The sequence below is a fragment of the Opisthorchis viverrini genome (genome assembly GCF_000715545.1).
Source record: "Opisthorchis viverrini unplaced genomic scaffold opera_v5_156, whole genome shotgun sequence".
Classification (NCBI taxonomy): Eukaryota; Metazoa; Platyhelminthes; class Trematoda; order Opisthorchiida; family Opisthorchiidae; genus Opisthorchis; species Opisthorchis viverrini.
The window spans coordinates 747,660-769,837 of NW_008751814.1; the positions used below are offsets into that span (position 1 = coordinate 747,660).

The 22,178-nt window shown below is 48.2% G+C and overlaps 1 protein-coding gene across 1 annotated transcript in view; it reads left to right on the forward strand.

The window, feature by feature from the left end:
• Positions 1-9,667: 9,667 nt before the first annotated feature.
• The window catches only part of T265_07091 (hypothetical protein), a gene marked incomplete at both ends in the record, with an annotated part of 35,800 nt that continues 23,289 nt past the window's right edge, over positions 9,668-22,178 (forward strand). Inside the window, 3 exons of the mRNA XM_009172529.1 lie at positions 9,668-9,798; positions 18,969-19,351; positions 21,825-22,064. Of these exons, the coding sequence (XP_009170793.1) occupies positions 19,079-19,351; positions 21,825-22,064 (513 nt within the window). The remainder of the gene's footprint in view (positions 9,799-18,968; positions 19,352-21,824; positions 22,065-22,178) is intronic.

Genomic DNA, 22,178 nt, shown 5'->3' on the forward strand with positions numbered 1-22,178 from the left:
ATCTACTCACCGCTCCCAGTGATAGACACTGACTAGTGGTAGATACCTGCTATGCACCATCTACAGATTAGAGCTGACAGCAGTGCTTCGAAGACTAGTGACTATTTCCCTTGCACACACCTACTCTCTCGGTATGACCCAAATCATGTAATAGAGACCAGATCAATCAGCTATTTTAAGAGTCCACTCCCGCCAGCCTTTATGCATCTGCTTCTCATACCACAACTCTACGCGCTTTTATCGGCCTTTGCTAGACCCCTTGCAATGTAATATCCTATGTTAGCAAACTCAACCCTTGGTCGCTAGCCTCCTAAGTACAAATTTATCTGTTTCCTACTCCATATAATCACTTGCCATCACCCTAATTGCAGCAGGAGTCAAGTTTTTCCCCCGTGTTTATTAATGCATATTATCCCATTTTATATCCCCACAAATTCACCATGTTTTGCGAATGTCCTCCCATCCCATCATCTTTCCAAGCTTTGAACTTCGGAAGTACCCGTTTTGGACGACCTGGTTAGCTGATACCCACTCCCCCTGGCCTATGATCTACAACTCCGGAATCACCAAGCGGACCAAGAAAACCTACAATCCCATATTGGTTCCGTTCCAGCTTGATCCCTCGACCAGGCTGAAATTAATACCGCTGCTCAATAAACTGCACACCCCCAGCTGAATGCTCTCAAATGCGACGTCCATCAAGGGGCTGTCCAAAAACTGATGCATGTCAGGCCAATGATGGCACGGCACTGCCATACTCAGTTTGACAGCACACCCGCAAATGTTCCATTCCTCCTCCCAAACGAGCCCACTTGCCTGTGCGATTCATTGACCCCAACCACCACCACGACATTCATTCTAACCTGTTGAAATTCTCGTTAGAATCCACCTACCTTTGTGCCCTCATCCAACCTAACCCCAGCACTTAACTTTCCTACAACAGTGCAACCAGTGAGTTTGCTTGTTCTCAGATTGCACCATATTTTTTAGAATAGACTTGCCATGTTCTCCCAATTCGAATTATCGCATCTCCACCTCCACTTTATCTCGTTGTGAGTCCGGCCATTTACCCAACCGCCCAAGGTCACTCGTGGCCAGCGGTGGTTTTCCAGTTTTAGTTCCGACTGAGTCTTTGAATTAGTCTGACCTCATGCCTATTGTTTCCTACAAGGTGCGAAGGAAACCTGTTATCATTATTTCATCGAAAACTCGTTCTGTTCATAACGTTGTCCACATTTCGCGGAATCCCCACTAGCCGCAAATCCCCCAGTCACATACCCTACTCTGACTGTAAACGCATGATCATGCCCGAAGGTATGCCACCCACAAATTGGGAAATAAACATTATTATTATCATTATTATTATTAGGCCACATAAAATTCGCGAGATTAGAAAAATAATCGCTGACCTCAATGTGCAGTCCTCCGCGAAAACGAGCCTCTTGGGAGACCCACCAAAATCATTAGTTCTAGGTTCCGCCACCCAGCGCCCAGGGGCCCGACGTGGTCCATCCAAGGATCCTGAAAGAAACGTCCTTCACACTGGCAATTCATCTACACCTGGCGTTTCGTCGGTCGCTTGACGAAGGCCGCCTTTCTCTCTGCTTGGAAGGAAGCAATTGTCACGCCAATTCGCAGAACTGTTGACCGACTGTCGCCTGGCAGCTACAAGCCAATAGGCCTTACTAGCCTGTCGTACAAAGTGATGGAACGCATTCTGAAGCGACCTATCCTAGATCACCTTACTTCCAGCAACCTGATATCTCTAGCTCAACACGGATTTCTCCTACACCGCTCCTGCGTGACAAACATGCTCGTGTTTATGGAAAGCTTAACCCATGCCAAGGACGAAGGAGTCATATCGGATGCCATATTTTTCGACTTCTCAAAACCACTTCTCAGAAGCGTCTCACACGTCCCGCTGCTCCCCAAACTCGAGTCTTACGGGATTCAAGGAAAAATCCTTCGCTGGGTCAAGGCGTTCCTATCAGACAGATCATTCCGAGTGAGAATAGGCCGGTCTCCATTGGAGTTCCTCAAGGCTCCGTCCTGGGACTAGTGCTGTTTCTGATCTACGTCAACGACCTCCCAGATGTTCTTGCAAGTCCATGTCTACTTTTTGCGGACGACTTAAAATCCTGGATTTACAATGCCAGTGCCCTTCAAATGGGTGTAGACGCTGCCAAGCAGTGGTCGTTGGACGGGCACCTTCCTCTGAATGACGTAAAGTGCGTCCATGCCGTTTGGAGGAGACTCAGGGAATGCCTTTGTTATGCGTGGTGAGAAAGGACCAGAAAACATCATGAGGATAGATGTCAAAGAGGATTTGGCATCTGGGTCTCCTCAAAACTGCCCTTCTCACTGCACCGTGAGAAATCGGCCTAAAATGCAGTAGCCAATTCACGGATGATCCGACGCACCTTCTCCCGTCTTACTCGCATGGACTTCCAAATACTCCATGGGACCTGCGTCAGACCGCTCCTGGAATACGCCAACCAAGTTGCGTACTCAGGACGCACGAAAGACGTAACCCTCATTGAGCGTGACCAGCGAGTCGCCACGAGAATGGTTGCCAGCCCCAAATCCGTGGACTATGAAATGCGTCTCGCGATACCCGATCTCTTTCTCCTGGAGTACCGTCGCCTCCGGGGGAACCTAATTCTTACTTATGCCCTGTTTGAACAAAGCTTGGGCAACAGTTTTTTTACCGTTGACCCAGCAAACACACGGCGGAGACATAGTAGGAAAATTTTCAAGCTCATAGCACACACATTCATTAGACAAAATGTTTTCTCATTTCGGGTAGTAGGTGCGTGGAATGACCTTCCTCCGACGGTTGTTCATGCTCCTTCTAGAACCCAGTTTAAAGCAATATTAGACACTTATTCATGCGAATCCTCGCGCTAGAGAGCGTACTGCTTCCCGCTGAGAACATAAAGAGCAGTGCTTCACCCTTTTTTCACTTGTGCCTTTCAGGCGAATGACAGCCACTGTCCGACAAGAAAAAAAGTGACCCGGGAAACTTGGGCAAAAGGCTCGATCCTGCATATCAATCCGTGGAATCCGTGAAATCTGTGATCGGCGCCCGTTTGAATATATCAACAAGGCCGGTTGACCGTGAATGGCGTGGTTGCGAGTGGACGTGTGTGACGGCGTTCCTTCGACGAAACTCTTGGAAGCTGCTGGGAGTGAACTGTGATCCACTGTCCGACACTGAAGTCCCTAGCAAGCCGTCCTGGCTGAAGAGCTGACGGAGTTCGTATGGTGTTTGTTGTCGTTGGCGGGACGACAGGCACAACTTCTGGATACTTGGAGAAGCCGTCGACCAAGCTGAGGTATGTTGTCTCATTGAAAGGGCAGGCGTAGTCTTGGCGGGACGACACAACTTCTGGATACTTGGAGAAGCCGTCGACCAAGCTGAGGTATGTTGTCTCATTGAAAGGGCAGGCGTAGTCGACATACACTCGGAACCCGGAGCGTTCGGGTTGAGGCCAGACAGGGGGAGCAAGTCCCACGTTTTCCGTCTACATATGGACACTTCCAACAGTCTATGAAATCGTCTAGGTTGTCGCGATTCGCGTGTGGCCAGTAGGCGTAACAACGGGTGATTTACCTCATCCGGTTTATCCCAGTATACCGTGAATGAAACTGCTTCAGAACCTGATGGCGTAAGGAGTGTGGCACACCACACTTTCCCCAAACATGAGATAGTTGACAATGGTAAACAAGGAACCCTGCCGATGGAAAAGGGTTCGAGATCACCGCGCGGGTGTTTTGTCAGCCAACATGTCCTGAGAAAATGGATCGCTTTTTGTAGCGCCGAATCAGCCATTTTCACACGGGATATTTGCAACAGTCACCGGTAATGCACGGAGTGTTTGGAGTAGCTGGTGGCCGGCGTGGTCATCAGTGGATAATGCCGCGATGACGAAGTCTTCTTGCGCGGTATGGTTGCCAATAAGTCATGACAGTGCGTCCGTTTGGCAAAAGCTTTCAGTACGTCGATATTGGGCTTGGAGGTCGTAACCGAGCAGGATCAGCGCGAAGCATTTCAGCCGATCTGCGGAATGAAATGGTATATCAGATTTCGAGCCAAAAATTGGCAGCAAATGTTTGTGATCAGTTAGTAAATCGCCGGCAATATATCATTCTATGGACGGCAAAGAATAACGTCAGTGCCCCTTTCTCAATTAGACCATAGTGTTCTGCTGTGATAAACGACCTGGATACAATCATGATCTCTCTCATTTCCGTCAGGAATAACATGGGGGTGACAATAGCGACATTATATGTGGAAGCATAGGATGCCACGACACTTGGCAGCTTGGGATCATTATGCTTCATCCCGGACCTAAGCATGGACATGAGCTTGCAGAAAACTGCTTCACATTCTGCTGACCAGACCCTTTCTTAGGAGGCGATTGAGCGGCGATCGGACACTGTGCAGTACAGGCAGAAATGCTGAATAATGACTGATGAGATTCAAGAAGAAGTGAAGTGTGGTAAAACCCTTTGGTGCCACCATCTGTTGGAGAACCCATATGGTCTTGGGAGCAGGGTGTCGACCAGAGGAATCGCAGATGAACACGAGATACTTAACGGCCGTCATGAAGAGCCGACAATTTTCAGGATGGAGACTAAGGTCACTGTGTTGGATACGTTGAAGCACTTTGTCGATTCGCGCGCGCTGGGGAGCCAGCGACAATCAACAAATCATCCAGGTATGTGGCCACACCGATAATGCCAGTGAGGATAGTTTCCATCAACCACTGTAAGATCTTAGGGGCCGTCTTAACACCAAATGATTGACGTTTGCATTCGTGTGTGTATTGATGGTCAGTAGGGACCAGGGGTACGTCGCATCTTCGATCTGAAAATATGCATAAGCAAGGTCAAGTTTGGCGGAACCACTGCTGCAGTTCATGACGGTGAATAAATAATCAGGCACAAGCAGTGGGTGGTGGTACTGTTTGAGATCAGCATTGGGGGCTGTTAAGAAGTCGGCACGAATGCGTATTGAACCATTTGGTTTCCTCAAAACAACGATTGGTACTGCCCGTATGGAGTAAGCTATCGAAGAAAGGGCACCTTGCTGCTGGAGACGCTGGAGTTCTGCATCGACCTGTGAAAAGGATGGTACGAGATTGGCCTCTTAGGTAGGGTCCGGTCGAAGTCGGAAGATTGCTTGTGTGGTTGAACAGCGACCAAGGTCTGGCTCGAAAAATTTAGCGAATAGCCCAATGATATCACCGGACTGATCTGGAACAGCAACACGAGAAACGATCACATTGCATATGGAACTGATTGAGAAATTGGCCGAATTAAGACAGCCCAACCAGTTAAGTCTTGGAAGACTATTTGGCAGTGGTCACATAACACGCCCCAGTGAATGGTATTCCCTTGAACGAGAAGCAGCATTCCTATTCTCTACGAAGCGGAAACTCACCACCACATGCAGTGATAGCAGTTCTGGAGGACAGGAGGGCTATCAGTCGTGCTCCAACTCCGATATCATAGTGATGTCCAAAATAGTTTCAAACTGCATCCGGACTGGAAGACCATTGACCACGACAGTGGAGCATTCCCGGAGAGATTGGGCATAAACTTGAAACGTTGCCAGCAGACCCAAGGCGGAGCCCACTGGCTTGGAATGCCTGAGGCGTGGTTGCTACTTGGAGACGCCATGGGATGCACTCGATGAGCGTACACGATATTATACGTCTTTGTGACCAAAGGTCTTGCACCGACGGCAACGAGGCTGCTTTAACGGCCTTGTCTGACGAAGTGCCAGCACGGGAAAGGACAGTCTGACAACTAGAGTGGATGGTTCCAGGACGCGACGGACCAACGAAGGACGGGCCAGAGATTCCAGAATTAGAGGGTTTTGAGGCCGGGCAAACCGTATAAACTTCGAAACCACCTTGGTCCCAAGGTTGGGCCAAAGTGGCGTCGTTTTCTTGGTCGGTCAACCATTGGCACTCGTCAGCAATGATTTTGAGCACCAAAGAAGGGTCTTGTTCAAGTCGGTTGAGCGGATGCGTCCGTATGTTTGCTAAATTGGGAGACTGGAAGCTGCGTATGAAAATGGGGGATTTGAACTTTTCACTGGTGAGGGATTTCAATTTGAAGCGTTCGCATTTACGAATAACAACGCCAACGTGAGTCGAAAAGTCCTGACTTGTTCATAGCCAAATTTAGACAGCGGTACCCCCAAAAGTGGGCATCATAGTTGAAATACTTTTCGCGTGGATTCTGCGCTAGGATCAAGTTGCTGCACTTGTCCAGCTCTACCGGGCCGACGAAAAGATCGACTCGGAATAGGTCCTCGAAACGGCGGAACCATGTCTCGAACGTGATGTTAGCGTCTATGTCACAGTTAAACTCCACTATGCTATTCGCATTTGCGTCACCCCGTTGACTGGGTGCCGGATCGGACGCAGCGCTACTAAGCCATGTAAGCATTACGATGAGCTTAGGCTATTGCCCGAGCAGAGCCCCTGCTCTCGTGTGAGCAATTACTACTAGACCGAAACACCTCGTCGCCAAATGTTGTGTCGGACGCTGGTACAACGAACGGCTGTACACAACTTTAGACCAAGCGCACGAATCCTCATCTGTGATGCGAGCCCAATCGCTCCTAGCGCAGAGAGGCAAGAGGGCTAGACCTTCAGAGAAGGTCTTTCACTGCCTCGACCAAAGGCAAACTGATGGAAGACCGTCGTATATATATATATATATATATGGGGCGACCTTGGGGAGCAATAAATCAGTTAGCGCACATAAAGCCTAATTCGCCAAAAGGAAGGAGGCGCGGTTTTTCGTATTGAGGTGCAACATGACGGAAAAAGCACAGAATTAAAAAATTAAAAAATTAAAAATAAGTTGGTGATAACTCGATAAAACCGTTTTGGCGGGTACTAACATCCCCCTCCATATTAAAATCGAAGAAGAATCCTGAGAGTTACTGACCATACACACACCGCGGTCCATTTCAGTATCCTTGACAGCCACTTGGCGTCAAAACAGTGCCAGGCATATACAAAAATAAGTTGGTGATAACTCGATAAAACCGTTTTGGCGGGTACTAACATCCCCCTCCATATTAAAATCGAAGAAGAATCCTGAGAGTTACTGACCATACACATTTCAGTATCCTTGACTGCCACTTGGCGTCAAAACAGTTCCAGGCATATATCAACAGATCGACAGGATGCTGAAGAATGCTCCCGATGTTGCTGCCTATTCGGACGATCTGATCGTCACGAATTCCAACCCCGAAGCTTTGGTGCAGCGTTTTGATCACGTGCTAGGTCGTATTCAAGTGCATAGCTTCAGAGTGTGCATAGAAAAATGCACCTTGTTCATGCGGCCGATAAAGTACCTCAGTTTTATTATCGACGAACATGTAAACCGATCGGACCCAGAGAAAACATATGCTATCAAACGTATGTCAGCACCCGAAGACGTGACGTCACTTGGGTCCTTCCTCGGTCTCGTCAGTCACCACAGTCCGTTTCCGCCTGCCGTACATCGCCCCCGAGCTTCACACCAAAGGCCATAAGTGGGCATGGTGAGAAGAATGGCAACGCGCCTTTGGCTCTGTCGAATATGTGATGAGTTCCGATTTGTTATTCACCCACTTCGTTGCATCACTGTGAATCGTTGTGGCGTCGAATGCCTCGAACTATGGAATGTGCGTGGTGATTACTAATGTATTTTCTGACAGCCATTGCTCACGCGGCCAGATCCCTGATATCAGCTGAGTGTAGCAAAGGGTGGACAGAAACTCAAGCGTGGGAGGTGGTGTTTGAGGACAAAACATTTGATAAAATGCTCTACGGCCATCGGTTCACCCTACCGACCGATCACAATCTATTCCTTGGTGTGTTCGCCTCGAAAATGGGGATCCTGGAATATACCACCACATGCCTCCAGCGATGGGTCATTCTTCTTCTAGGTTATGACCTCATGATCAAATACCAGTCCACCGCCAGCTTCGGAAAAGATGACGCACTGTCACGATCGACTGATTCAAGCAGACTGGAACAAGGGGGTAATGTAGTTGCGATAATTGCCTTGTAACCGGAGATTAACCGTGTAGTATCCGGAGCGGTTTGCGTTCGCCTGGTGACTGCCTAGATGGTTCGCCAGTCTACCAACCAGTATACGGTTCTGCAACAGGTGATCAAGTACCACTGCAATCATTGGCTGCGTACCTCCCCAAATAATGAAATGGAACTTGGCTTCATCCGGCGTGACGCAGTATCATTCGCCGACGGATACCTTTTATTTTGAAAACTCGTTATCATCCCAAAGACGTCAGTCAGCCTTCCTTGATCAGTTTCTCAAACGGCACCCGGGGACAAATAGGACGAGTGCATTTACTCGGGGCTACGTATGCCGGCCTTTGATGGACTCCAAGATTGACCAAGTTTCCAAATCTTGATTGTGGTGTTTTGAAGCATCCAATTTAACCGTGAAAACCTTTCTATAGGCATGGCCGCAACCGACCAAACCCTGGTCTCGTCTTCGCATCGACAATGCACATCCAGTGAGTGGCTAACGCTCTTCGGTCTCGATCGATCGTGGCCGCAACCGACCAAACCCTGGTCTCGTATTCGCATCGACAATGCAGATCCAGTGAGTGGCCAACGCTTTTCGGTCTTGATCGATCGCCACAGCAAATTGCCGCAATTTTTTCCAGTGAACAGTCCCGCTAAGGCCGCTACACCCTTGGAAATCCGACAATTGTTCAATCGCTGTGGAACTCCAGAGCCCGTCGTCCCCGACAACGGGAGTTGGTTCACATCATCGGCGTTCGCAGATTTTCGACCGAAGTATGGCACAACTCGTGTTCGCTCGCCACCTTTCCATCCATGGTCAAATAACGAGGCAGAGCGCCTAGTTGGCACTCTGAGACGAGCACTTCAGAAGTCCAGAGAGGAAGGACCAGCGGAAGAGACTTTGGAAAGGTTCCCGCTGGCATATTGCTTGACATTAAACTCCAGCTCACCGGATGGAGTGCCACCAACAAAGGCACTGCCTCGTAAGAAGCTTTCAACACCACACGACACTAGCCGGCCACAAAAAGGGGGTTCGGCACGGCCAGAGGGTCGGGTCAACCGGTAGCATGAAGTAACCGCGTGCTCACCTTGATAAGGCCAAGAAGCGTTGGTCCCTGGCTATACTGGCAGACACCCTACATGATACAAGAACATATCCTTCATCAAATCGACAAGTTGGCCGGATTCAAGTTTGCCCAGCTAGGTGGATCTGGCACACAAACCAAATTCGGCCGGCAAATACGCTGATCCTGCACACAGTAACGAGTGACTTGAATCTTGAGATGCCTCTGGACGCCTTTGATCTCGGCTATATTCCAGTAAATCAACCCGCTGTTCCATCGGAGGTCCAGCCTGAGCACGCAGTACGACCGCGGCGCTGGACAGACAGGATCCGCAAACCAGTGAGGCCAATGAAAGTAACCCCCCGCCTTCGAAGCCACGTCAGCAAAATTCAGCGGGGAGGCGTTATACGAAATCCCACACCGATACCGCTTTATTCCTCGCAGGGCGTAACTACGCACTGCTTCTGCTGAGAGGCCGCTGTGATTGGCCGCTTGCCGGTTCGGTATCACGGCGAACTCTGAGTGGTCAAAAGCCTGGACCCAACAGCCAATTACGACCCAACATCGGCCGAATGCTGGTTGCCAATGGTGCATTCAGGGCGCGTCAGCAATTCTAGGTTGTCGCGCAATACACCTCATAAAGGACTCGCTGTACAAGTGGTTTTTACCTGGTACGGGACGTTATTATACGTTTTGCACCTTTGGTATTTGTTCTTGACGGGGACGCCAGCTTGGGTGGTTCAACCCGAGAACTAAGCTAGGGAAAATGCCGTTACTATAGGCGGCATTCATATTACAGTCAGAAACAGTTCAAATTTTCAAACGTAATTTGGATGAACATTTATCTGATCTATGCTTCTGTGAGGATATCTCCTCCGCTCTGGTCCCGAAAGTCAGCTATTCCACTAGCGGACCAAGGGCGTACATGGAATGATATTCGAATTTTTTTCTCGATGGAGTGTACACAGAATTTTTCTTTTGCTCCAAATATATATGATTCTATATGATGATTCTATGATTCTATAATCCCCGGTGACTTACGCGGACTCTACCTACATGTGATGGGAGTGTTGTTGACACAAATCACTGATACCTAAAGCGCCATTCAGAGACTGTATAACTGTGCAGTCGAAGATGAGGTATTTATCGTGCAGGTCCAATTTGTATGTGATGAACTAACGATAAACTGTTTCCGAGGTTGTGGTAATAGCATCAGCCCTGAATTGCTGTTCGAAGTTCTGTGCCCACCCAACGGTCCAAAAATTTTGCTGTGCTGGATGTCAAGGAGCCATTATATATGTTCCCTGGTGATTTCGCTGACGAGGCTTCCGAGGACTGGTCTAACTAATCAAGTAAAGCAGCTTGCGGACGTTTGCGGAAGTTTTTCATTTTCTTCGGCCTTTGGGTCCACCAAGCTTCTCGGTCTGCACGGACAGTCATTCTCACCTGGTGTCGGGTCGTATGTTGTGTTTGCGACCAGGAGGGATCTGTCGCGAGGCTTCCAGCAAAGGCGTGATGCTATCAGTGATTCAGTGTTTGGATGAGGCTGGTTGGTTTGTACCGCAAGCAAGTTTCGACCCTGAGTAACCCACTGGAAATGCTTTCCCATTGTCCGTTTGTGTTCGGCATCGGACCGGTCGGCAGGCATTCGACGAGCTGGTACCGATACTTTCCTTTGATTTATCGGTCCGGTAGCTTCTCAGTGGCTAAGCGAGGTATGTGTATTTTGCGTAGACCTGAAAAATGCAATGAAAAGCAGCAACGTACAAGTGCATGGTCGGAGTACACACTTGTGTTCCAGAAGGATTGGCAAGCAGCGATCGACCTAGTCACCTATAACTGACGGCGATGTGGTCCATCTGGATTCGGAGCTGGCACGTTGGTGGGCACCACGTCAAGCGATTTTCACTGTTCCGGAAATAAGTACTGCAAAGTAACAGTCTGTGATTAGCACACATCTGAACAGGTGATCTCTGTTGCCTGTGCCTCTTGTGTCCAGTTTAAAAGGACCGCCAAACCGGACCTCAGCAGCCTTTCGCCTACATGGCCTACCTACTTAGGCGTTCGTACCACCACCAACCACGATGTCTGACCTTTTAGTCCGTTGTAAAAGAGCACCTAAAGCACCATGGAAACTTTCTTTGGCAGATTCAGAGCCACATTCATCTGCGGAATAAGCGGACACAATAAACGGTGCGGTGGACCTCGCTTCCTCTGGATTCTCTAACAGATGCCGGACAAACCTCACAAAGGCGACTCTCAATGAGTACTCGATCAATGAGAGACGCTCCCGCTCGATCGTTCAATATAATACCCACCCCCGCTTACCCAGCTGCAATGGCCTCTGCACAACCAGAAGTGCACGGTCGGAATCTGGGGAAAGGCATTCAATTCGATCGCATTACTTGCGTCCTGTATCTTGGTTTCTGACGGACGGCATAAATCAGTACAGAGGAGGTCGGGCGTGCGAGCAAGAACCACCAGTTATCCTGCCTTTTTCGATGCGCGAAAATTGAAGGCGGTTAAGTAGACAGGCTTTCGGGTTGAAACAGAATTCAAATTGTTTAGGGTCGTCAGTGAACTTGGACGCACTGCAGCTTCAACTGAGTGTGGTGCACGGTTCAGTACTGATGCTGGGACCTGCGGGGAGAGTATTCAAATTGGTGTGATGTGGGGTAGAAGAGAGAGAAATTGAAAATGTAAGAAGAGGGGCATCAGCAATAGCATGTTTTCGCTTACCCGCCCTGGTGTATGCAGTCATCATCATCATCGACAGCATGACATCAGTGTTCAACACCGATGCTTCACTGCCGTGCAACCATGACTTATTTGAAAGCCTTATTGTAAAGAAGAGTAAAGGTGGACGGGGGAGGGACTTAGTGCTAGCTTATCACAATCATTCCTAGGTGCATATACCTCCAGACACTCACTCAAGCTATCTGGATAGAAACTGATAAGGAGAACGCCACTGGCATCGGTTGGCAGCCATGTCTTTTAGTGTCTCCAACCAGGCACAGTGAGGATCACGCGGTCCTCATCCTGAAAGACGAGGAGCACCGACAGCACCCAAGGGTCCCGTGATCTCCTCCATACTCCTCTGCCAAGTCGAGGGTTGGCCATCTCTCTGTTTACGCGACTCTGAGTTGGGCGTGGGAAATAGCACTCTCTTCGGCAAACGATGGTTCGGCATACGAAACATGTACCAACCAACGCAGCTTCTGGTGCTGGACAGATTCTTCAATGGAAGTACCCGTTGCACAACCGAAAACGCGCTTTCTAACTGCCTCGTTACGGATTCACCGACACCAACCCACACGAGCTATGGTTCTGAGACAACCAGTGTCGAACACCCGAAGACGTCTCAGGCCCGCTGCTCGGATAGGCCAAGTCTCACAGCCATACAACAAGACAGCCCGTACTGTAGCTTGATACACATGTCCCTTGAGCTTCAGGGATAAACCATTCTGACGCCATAAGTGTCTCAAGGCCCGAGCCTTGCAGATTCGTGCATTCACTTCATCTGTCACACAACACTCAGAACTAATGCAACTTCTAAAATACGTAAAACGCCCCACAACTTCCAGCACCTTTCCCTGGATTGTAAGTGGTGTGTTTAGTGACTGAACGTCCACGGGCATGACCTTACAGCAAGTAAGACGACCCGGCTGGTTACACCACGCGACGGCCGATCTGGCACGAGAGTACTGTTGTTTGTAAGTGTAATGGTTTTACGTGGGCTGGGATACTGCCGGGGCGCCCAGACCAAGACAGAAGGATGATTAGAGCCTTTGACTCAAAAGCTCAACCTCATGGCGAGGGTGTTGGGCGAGAAATGCTAGCGCATTACGATTTCGATCTAACAAGTCACCACACATGTTCTTATCCGCAACGTGTAGGGCCAGGAGACTGTGTCGGTCAGGCCTCTAACCTTTGTCCACTCTGGTATCGGAGACTGTGGATGTCGAACAGACACTACCCAGTACAACTGAATAGGTCACGGAGGCACACGAACGGCTAAACCAGTCTTTTCATGACGGAATTTAGTGTGGTGTCTAATCTGATGAAGCGCTTTTAACCCCTGGACTGAGTGCAATCTCCATAGATATTGCGAGACGTTGTACTCCCGTCGCCAGATATCTGAAGATGGCAACGTGAAGCACCTTAGTTCTTCCTAAGTAAGATTTTGCGCGTCTCGGAGACGCAACATTGGCACAGAGGGTAAGCAGCATTTCAGAAGGAGATACCCGTTACTTAATTTGGTTGGGGTTACGGACATTGAGAGGTCCAACGAAGATTGGATCTTGTGAGTTTGGCGACGGATTATTTCGGTTTATTTTACTGGACGACAATTTGAACACGGAAGAATGATTAAGGGACTGGTAGGGGGATTGACTTCGGAGAACCAGTTGCTGGATGAATGTTGCGACAGTCGAGTAGTTCGAGGTTTGTTAACAACAAAATCCACTTGGTAAATCAGAAGACGAGAGACACTAATAAAACCTGTGTTTTGAGGGTGTGAGGTTACAACAACTAGGTGCATCCTAATCAAGTTCAATACAATACCAAAAGTAGAAGGTTCAAACGAAAGACTTATCGTTCTGAGTGTGAATTGTAATAGTTACCCCGAGTTGGTTTGGGTGCGGGTAGTCGTTTTTCTTTTGGCAGATTCCCTGGTACACGACCCTGGTTGTCCGCAGTTTTCGGTGGTTGAGCCGGTCTGTGTTCCGCCGCGCGGGTAATGCGTGTGTGTGTACTTGATTGTGTTCTGTCCTTATATATAAGTCGTTGCAATGAGTGGGACATGAAAACAATGTGAAATCACCTGGTGTCGTTCAAAAGGTCATGGAACGGGAGTTGACATATTGTCGTATTCATGTCATGATTTTGACGCGTGATTGTGAGACGGACAAGATGGAATCGGCTAGTAGGTGCCGGTGTGAAATTGATTAGAGGAATAATTAAGCAGAAGGGTAAGCGTTACAAATACTCCCCCTTTGGTGAGGGATCATATAGGCGCTGTCATCAGTCCAGACAAGTCACGTCTTGTCTTGTGGTGCACGTTGTGGGATGTGGAACAAAACAAACCACGAGGGAGATAGTGGATGCGGATGCACTAATCAGATTGGACATTGTATGGAAGATGTGGTTTATATAGTCATGACAGTGGGTAGGAGTTGTGGTCGACGGTCCGCGGATGAGGATCTGCAAGAGCGAATTTTTCCTCCCGGTTGGCTCTACCTGGAAGGGTTTTTCATTCTTTACGTTCAGCTGTAGTACCCTCCCTGTGCCTAGTTGGAAGGGTTTTTTATTCTTTACGTTCAGCCGTAGTACCCTCCCTATGCCTAGTTGCCATACCACCCGAATGAAGCCCGAGGGCTGGGATACTGCCAGATTGCCCAAGCCTAGACAGGGGAAGTCGAGAGGCCTAGGTCGGGTTCAAACCACGGACCATGCGGCCAATAAACTCCCGCTCATACCACTTGGGCCATCTCGCGGTTTGCTTAAAGGCGACCCTATCTTGAGTCTTTCACTCAAATGTCAAACTCCCGCTCATACCACTTGGGCCATCTGGCGGTTTGCTTGAGTCTTTCACTCAGATGTTTGATGGACAATGAAGCGTGCATCCCAACAAAAACCCACGACTCAATCTTCTGGCCCGCTTGACCGCAACGGAGTGACCTAGCCCAAGGACGCAGAAACTAAGGCTCAGGTGTCGCTCCTAATACCACTGTGCATAGCATATGAGCTTGGAGCTGCATTGGGATCTTATTAGGTAGTTAGAACAAATTAGATAATTTGTGGCAAAACGGTCAACCTCTTGGTTATCAGAACATGCAGTTTCTAGGGCCGAAATTTTCTGACCCATCCTTTTTCGACGAAAGGTAGCATCGCTACTTCCATCGGTATAAACATGGTGGTCGCCTGGAGGCAGCGCCCTACTGTATTAGCGCTCCTATTGCCTGGGGCTGTACGAGATTACCTCCAGATCGCATTGAATCATGGTTAATCTTAGCTTGGAGGCTTGCTGCTCATCTAGCTGAATCATCTCTAAATCTCTTGGTGTGGTTGCACCTTGTAGGACAGTGTTCCAGCCAGTGTCGCTGGTCGGATTGTTGCTGCACTCAAGCCCGACCACCGCGGCAAGGTGCCAACTTTTTACCTGCCATCAGTCAACTCACCATCAGGGACATACACCCCGAACGCCCAAGCGAGCATCCACTGATATGCTACTCTAAGGCCACAGATACGCATATAGACTGTGTTCACATGATGGGCTCCATCATTTGAAGTTTTCAGGTTTTATAGAGGCACTGGGACTGGAAATGCATGGGTACACATCCTATGTTTGTTCGAGACATATGAAGAGAATTCCCCTCTAAAAAGGCGCGCAAACACTGCACTCAGACTCTCCAAAAAACAACCCATTCTAGAGGTTTAGCTACAAAGTTCCACACTCAGCTCTCACTAATATGAAAACCAGTTCGTTCTAGTGAACGATCAGTGCACATCGGTCGAGAGACGTCCTTACCGCGATATGGCGGTTTGTTCACCTCCATAACCCGTTGAGCTATACTGAGTGGTGCATTTATAATACTAACAGGGTCCTTCGTACCAGGTTGGTTCGTGGGTAAAAGTTCGACAAACTAATTTTATCGGTCTTTTAGTTTGGGGTTTGGACTGTGTATGTGACTTGTCGCTTAAAAAATGACGACTTCCGGTGATACTACGCCAACCATCGCTGTTTCGGGCTTTTTAGCCAATGACTCTAATCTTCCTGTCTAAAGTTGCGTACTCTAACACTCCTAGCAACTTACATCCATGAATCGTGTAACCACAGGCACCCTGATGTCCAATTGGCTATCGCATGTTGTTGCCGGGTCGCATTACTTATCGCAAACGCTAGGATGGATAAGCGAAAATAGGCCACTGCTGACGTCTCCTTTTTACAGTTTTACATTTTGCTCCTAGCACCAATTTCGTAGGCTCGTTCCCGGAAACTCATAGGAACTTTCCCAACCCATTGCTGTTAGCTGGAACGTCTACACGTGACTCGGTTGCCACGGCTATAATTGCCTCGGAATTGTCCTTTAAGTCCGTTCAGTCCACCTGGCAACTTTTAACTTTCGCCCCCTGAAGCACGTTGGACAACAGGCTGCTCGTACTTGTGAACTGGCACCGCTTCCTGTTGATGTATGTTGTCTCTCTAAGACGAGAATCTATGACCCAAGTGCGATTGTTGAACTGATCTCCCTATCGGTTTCTTTTCGCTTCCAGATGCGCAACTCTGGTGTCCGTAAGCCACCGTGGCTGGCTCTGCCAGGGCCAGAATTGTTTTAAACCCATTGAGCTGAATGGTCTGTGCTCAACTGACCATCTATTGATAATCACCTATGTGGCGTTCCACTTGGCAACATATCTGTGTGTGCGGGTAATCGTTGCCTGTTCATTGTTGCCTTATACCCCAAAATAATGTAGTTCTGGTACTCTGGTTTGTCTACTTTATTACGGTGGGCCAGACTGGAGAATTTAGAAAAATCCCTCGACCGTTGGGCCGGATACTATGAACAACAGTTATCTTGGCCACCAGCCGCCACTTTGGCATTCATTTCACCCACCAGGATCACTATATCCGTTCTTCCTGTGGACCCAAGCGATCGCGGCTGATCTCTATAAAACTCGTTCTCAATTTCAGAAATGCACTCTGTCGGGGCGTATACTGATACGACAAATAAACATTGTCTACCGCATCGACCTGCATTTATGTTAATTGAGCCAGACAACTGCGCACCGTAAATACGGTTGTTCACCGTGATCCAATCCAGTAAAGCGCTTCCAGCGTTGGAGATGAGTGCAACTCCCACACCGTAGATACCACCAGCCGATTCCTCAGGATTACCAGATACCCGAAAAGAAATCGAGAACATCTGAGATCGTCCAAGGCGAATGGAGGCGTACGACTGGTGTGGGACCTTGCATGCGTGTTTCGAAGACAGAAAGGGCAAACAAGGTTTCAACAAGGGCTGCTTCTTGCCCAATGCGACATAGGGTACGAACCTTGAAAGCCGCACTGTGTATCAGATCTGTAGAGATTATCAAGAGATCATTCTTTCTGCTTTCCAGGGTGATTTTTAGATATAAAACAATGGCTGGGAGATTGGCAAATCGGTTGGTTGCACACCTTCATTCGATTGGTGGGGAGAGGGTGTGGGGAGAGACCGGTGAGCGAAGAGCAAAAGACGAATAATTCCCGGTTGCCCAAGCCGAAAAAGGGTTTGGTTGAAGTACCCAACATCAACGTTCCTCTGTGTGTGTTCAGGAAAAAGAGAGTCGGTGATAATGCCCATTTTCAAACAAAGGGGATCGTAATGAGTGTGGTAACCACCACAGAGTGGGTCGGCTTGACCCCTGTCGTAGCCCCTGTTGGCTTCACTTCTTCTTCTTCGCCTTATAATGGTTGGTGAAACACTGACTCGAGAGCAGCAAGCGGGATTCCGGCCTGGTAGCGATTGGGTTGACCAAATATTCACACTCTATCAGGTGCTAAAACAACGTCATATGTACAAGCGAAAATTGTAGTATTCCTGGATTTCCAAGGCGCTCGGTTGACCGATCGGTTCTCCTTGGCACGTTTGTCCATGGAGAAATGCCCCGAAAGTTTGTGAACATAATGCGTTCTTTGTATTCTCAGACTTCCGGACGTGTGAGGGTATACGGAGAGCTCTCCGAAAACTTCTGTACACAAAAAAGTGTTAGTCAGGGGTGCTCACTGTATCCATCCTTATTTAATTTCGTGATCGCTGAGATAATGAGACGAATGGTGGATGGACTTCAAAACCCTGGTGTTCAGATAGCCTGACGCAGACCCAATCGACCTGGAAAATGAAGACGAAATCTTTCTCATCTTCGACGAGATGGCGCAGGCGTTTTTGGATAAACTGTACACTTTGCACCGACAAAGTGTAAGATGATGCTCGTGGACATGCAGTCACTAAACATGCCACTTACAGCCCAAGATAATAATACTAAAGATAATCGTCCAGCTGTAACACCCTTTCGGTGCCTAGCCGTCATGCCACCCGAAGGAAGTACGAGGCTGGGATACTACTAGACTGCCCAAGCCTAGACGGGATGTCGAGATGCAGAGAGAGGTCGGATTCAAACCACGGACCATGTGGCCAGGAAATTCGCGCTCTGACAACTGAGCCATCTTGCCCCCTACAGGTATTCAATTGAGTTATAGCCCTACATTGCTCACATATTCCGCTTCGCAGACCCCATTATCTCATTTTTACCGTGCGAGCTCCGAAGCAATTCGTCCAGTAGGCTGCTCTGGCACTCAGTAAACTCACAAAACGGCCCGAGCCGAGCGGCCCGAATCGAAGATGTAGTATCCGATAACCAAATAGACTGTTGAAACATTGTGTCCAGAAATGTAAACATAGATCTGTATTAGACTTTAGGGCTCCAGTATTGTCTTTGATTAACTCGCTACCAGGTGATATCCTGGGTCCTATCTTGTGGACTGGCTTCTGCGCAATCCCCGCTACACAGTTCTTATCCCCCTTGCCGTTCATAACACGAATGAGTTAAGCGCCAATCTTCCTACGTATATGATCGAACACCCTGGGACCTGGCAGCCTTTTTAAATTTCATGACAGCTATGCACTAAAAGGTGATCGTAACTGAAACGTCTGACCTAAGTTTAGAGTAGTTTAAATGAACTATCAGCTCTGGCGTTTTGTTTTATCGTTTGTTAATCGTGACTCAAATTGGTTGTCTTTATTTATATTCAAGATGCAGTGTTTCACTTCCTTCGCGAATTTCTCACTTTTTCTCACAGATTCTCCCCGCCTTTCGATGGTCATCTTTAGCACTTTCTCAACTTACATTCAAGTTCGGAAGCCCTGATGTTTGCTACTCGTTGGCACTGACTCGGTGTTTTAAACTCACATGGGCTTACGTTACTCAAAGCAACGACACAAACCCCGAATCAGCAAGTCGCAGATCCCATGGCTGCTGCGCGGTGCTATTCGCAGCAACAATGTGGAAACATTGCAGTACTTATTCAGCTATCCGAATAAAGTTGATCCAAGCATGGTAATCGACGGTGTGTGTCCTCTGAACCTGGCTGTTGAGCTGGGACACCTACAGATGGTCAAGATCCTTATCAAAGCTGGCGCCGATATCTTTGTTGCCGACGCACCGCGTTATCCGCTCCATCAGGTAGGCACAATTGACGTATTCTGCTTGTGAATGATAATTGATTAGGATCGGATACACTTATCTTGATCCTTAACTTCTTCCTGCCCCCCCCCCGTTTTGAGCTAATTATATCATCAACTTTTTGAAATGACTAGTTAAAAAGTTCATACATTCAACCATATCGGACGATTAGCATACTTTCTTGGCCTGCATCCTGTCAGACAAGGTAGTGTGCGTTTTCAAGTAGTTCCCCGACTGTACCGAAAATCGTTGAAGCAGTCTGTATGCACTGGAACTCAATTATTCTTTATTGATAGGGAAAGAAACCTAACCTTGAGATCAATACATTTTGGGGGCGAGATGGCTCAAGTGGTTAGAGCGCGAATTTACTGACCGGAAGGTCCGTGGTTCGAACCCGACCTCCGCCACTCGACTTCCCCTGTCTAGGCTTGGGCAACCTGACAGTATCCCAGCCCTCGTGCTTCCTTCGGGTGGCATGGCAGCTAGGCAGCGAGAGGGCGCTACAGCTGAACGATTTTTTTTCAATACATTTACTTAAGACAAGTTGAACAACAATGTTCCGGAATTTAAGGTGACCCCAGCATTCTCATCCGGACAAAAGGCGTAAATTTTGATCAGTTGCGATGCTTTACGAGGTTGATCGGAGTTTGTGTTGTGGTTCCAATCGCTCCCTAGCTTCTCGATTGCTGCTTGCCAAGGTGGCTGTATGCCGATTTGTTTCGCGGCAGATGTACGTTGAAAGGTGCTATAGATCAACGATTTGGAGGGATATTTCGGCACTATATAGATGTTCGCATGAACCTCACTTTACTTCGCTTTACCCTATTGTTATATCTGCTGCTGACCCGCTCCAGTGCCTAGTGTCGGAGAGAAAAAGGCTCACGGAAGGGAACACAATAGCTGTATTCCAACAAAGTGGTTGCGAGAGCGCGAGTGCGTGCGAGTGCGAAAAGTACAACGGCCTCAAGCTTTTTATTGGAAGGACACTGTCTGAACTTGGTCCAATGCTGACGCACGCGGTCTGGCTTTAGTACGAGGCAGCGACGTGCTGCATATTGCGGAGGCGTTGTCTGTCTGGTCAACACCCAGCGGAGCTGAGAGTCTCCGGGCATTCAGCGGCTGCTTTCAGGAAGCTGACCTTCCTGATACCTATGAAGCCAGCTGCTTCGTAGAGTTATTCATCTGAGACTTTTGTAAAGTTCGCTTCCACTTTCGCGGAACTACCGTTGCTCATGGAGGGGAGGGCGGTGATCGTTATTGAAGTATGGTTTGCAGTTTTATTTCTGAAGTGACTGTACAAGGTTGGAGATAAGTTTCAAGGCACTTGAAGAAATCAAAGTTGATGATCCAAATAATCATCCACACTTTCATTTGGTTAACCCGACACACAATTCCCAATTCCATAAAATTTTAGCCATCTTTGTGGGTGGGAGGCGGCGTAGCAAAACTCCACCTGAGTTTTTCACTCTCTCTATTGGTGCCATTATTTTCGAATTCCATGAAAACTCCTGGAGTGCCCACTAACAGTTCACTCCGGTTTAGGCTTGTCAATTAAGCATCGCATTTCGTGCCTGAATCTTAAATCGGACGTATCTGCAGATAAACATTTATTCTCAAAATATATATATATGTATAATTGATTGGTATGATTTCGGGACTAGACATACCTTGTGAACATTCGTGAGGCTGAAACTGATGGTGGGCATTTTTGTTGGCCTTCTGAGCAGAGTTATATCAAGAAAGTGACTTCCATTTTTAAAAATATCATTATGACCAGCACGAGGCGTCTTTGTGCAGCACGTTTAGATGAATATTAAAGTAAACAGGAGATACAATTGGTATTCACTCGAGTCTCCCGTGAATGGAGGGTAGGCATTGGCCTCCGGCCCGAGAGTGATGGAGCCAATCAGCGCGTTGGTTAGTCCGTGGCCGTAACTGTTCAGGCACACAACTTAAGTAACAGCGGCGTGTGTGGAACAGAAAATACGAACAGGAATAAACATGAATTAATCAAAATTTGAACACGCTTTTGTAGACGAGTGTCGTTTGCGGAAAATTTAGGTTTTCCTTCTAGAAAACCCAGGACCCCTGTCACTCTATGGACCCGTCTTGGATGCCTATGCGAATCTTAGACTTCTCACCTAATACACTCCGATATGATCAACTGTCTCCAAAACGCCGATTGCGTGGCACTAGTGAGCACCTGTACACAAGAAAATAAACCTAAGAAACTGTGGTTCCTCATCTCATCTGCTTGATGACCGAACTTTTTTGATTCGTTCTCCGTCATAAGGCGTTTCCATCTCGCTAAGACCTTTTTTGTCCCTCCAGGTCACCGGTCGCTTTTTTGTTTGTCATATCATACTGCTTATATAGACACCTACATATCCCGGCTAAAATGGTTGTCTGGAAGTTCGCCGAAATCGAACAATGGAGAAACCCCTGGTTTTGTCATGTTTGTCTCATCTTTTAGGCAAGCCTTTACGGGCGCGGACCCATAGCCGAATTGCTTCTCCGTTCGGGTGCGTCCATCTCCGCTCTCACCGAACGGCGACAATCTTGTCTACACTTGCTAGCCCATCAGTCCGCGGAGCGATTCGTCGAAACAGCCCACGTATTAATGCGTCACAATGCAAATCCGAACACACTTGATGATGACGGACTTGCACCATTACATCGTGCATCATCGGAGATGGTTCATGTCCTTACCTCAGTGAGTTCCACCGCGCTGTTTATCACCGGGACTGTTTCCTTCCGAGGACATTTGAGCGCATTCTCTGGAGTTTTGGTGTTGTCTTTAAGGCTGCTTTAGCCACAACCCATTCAT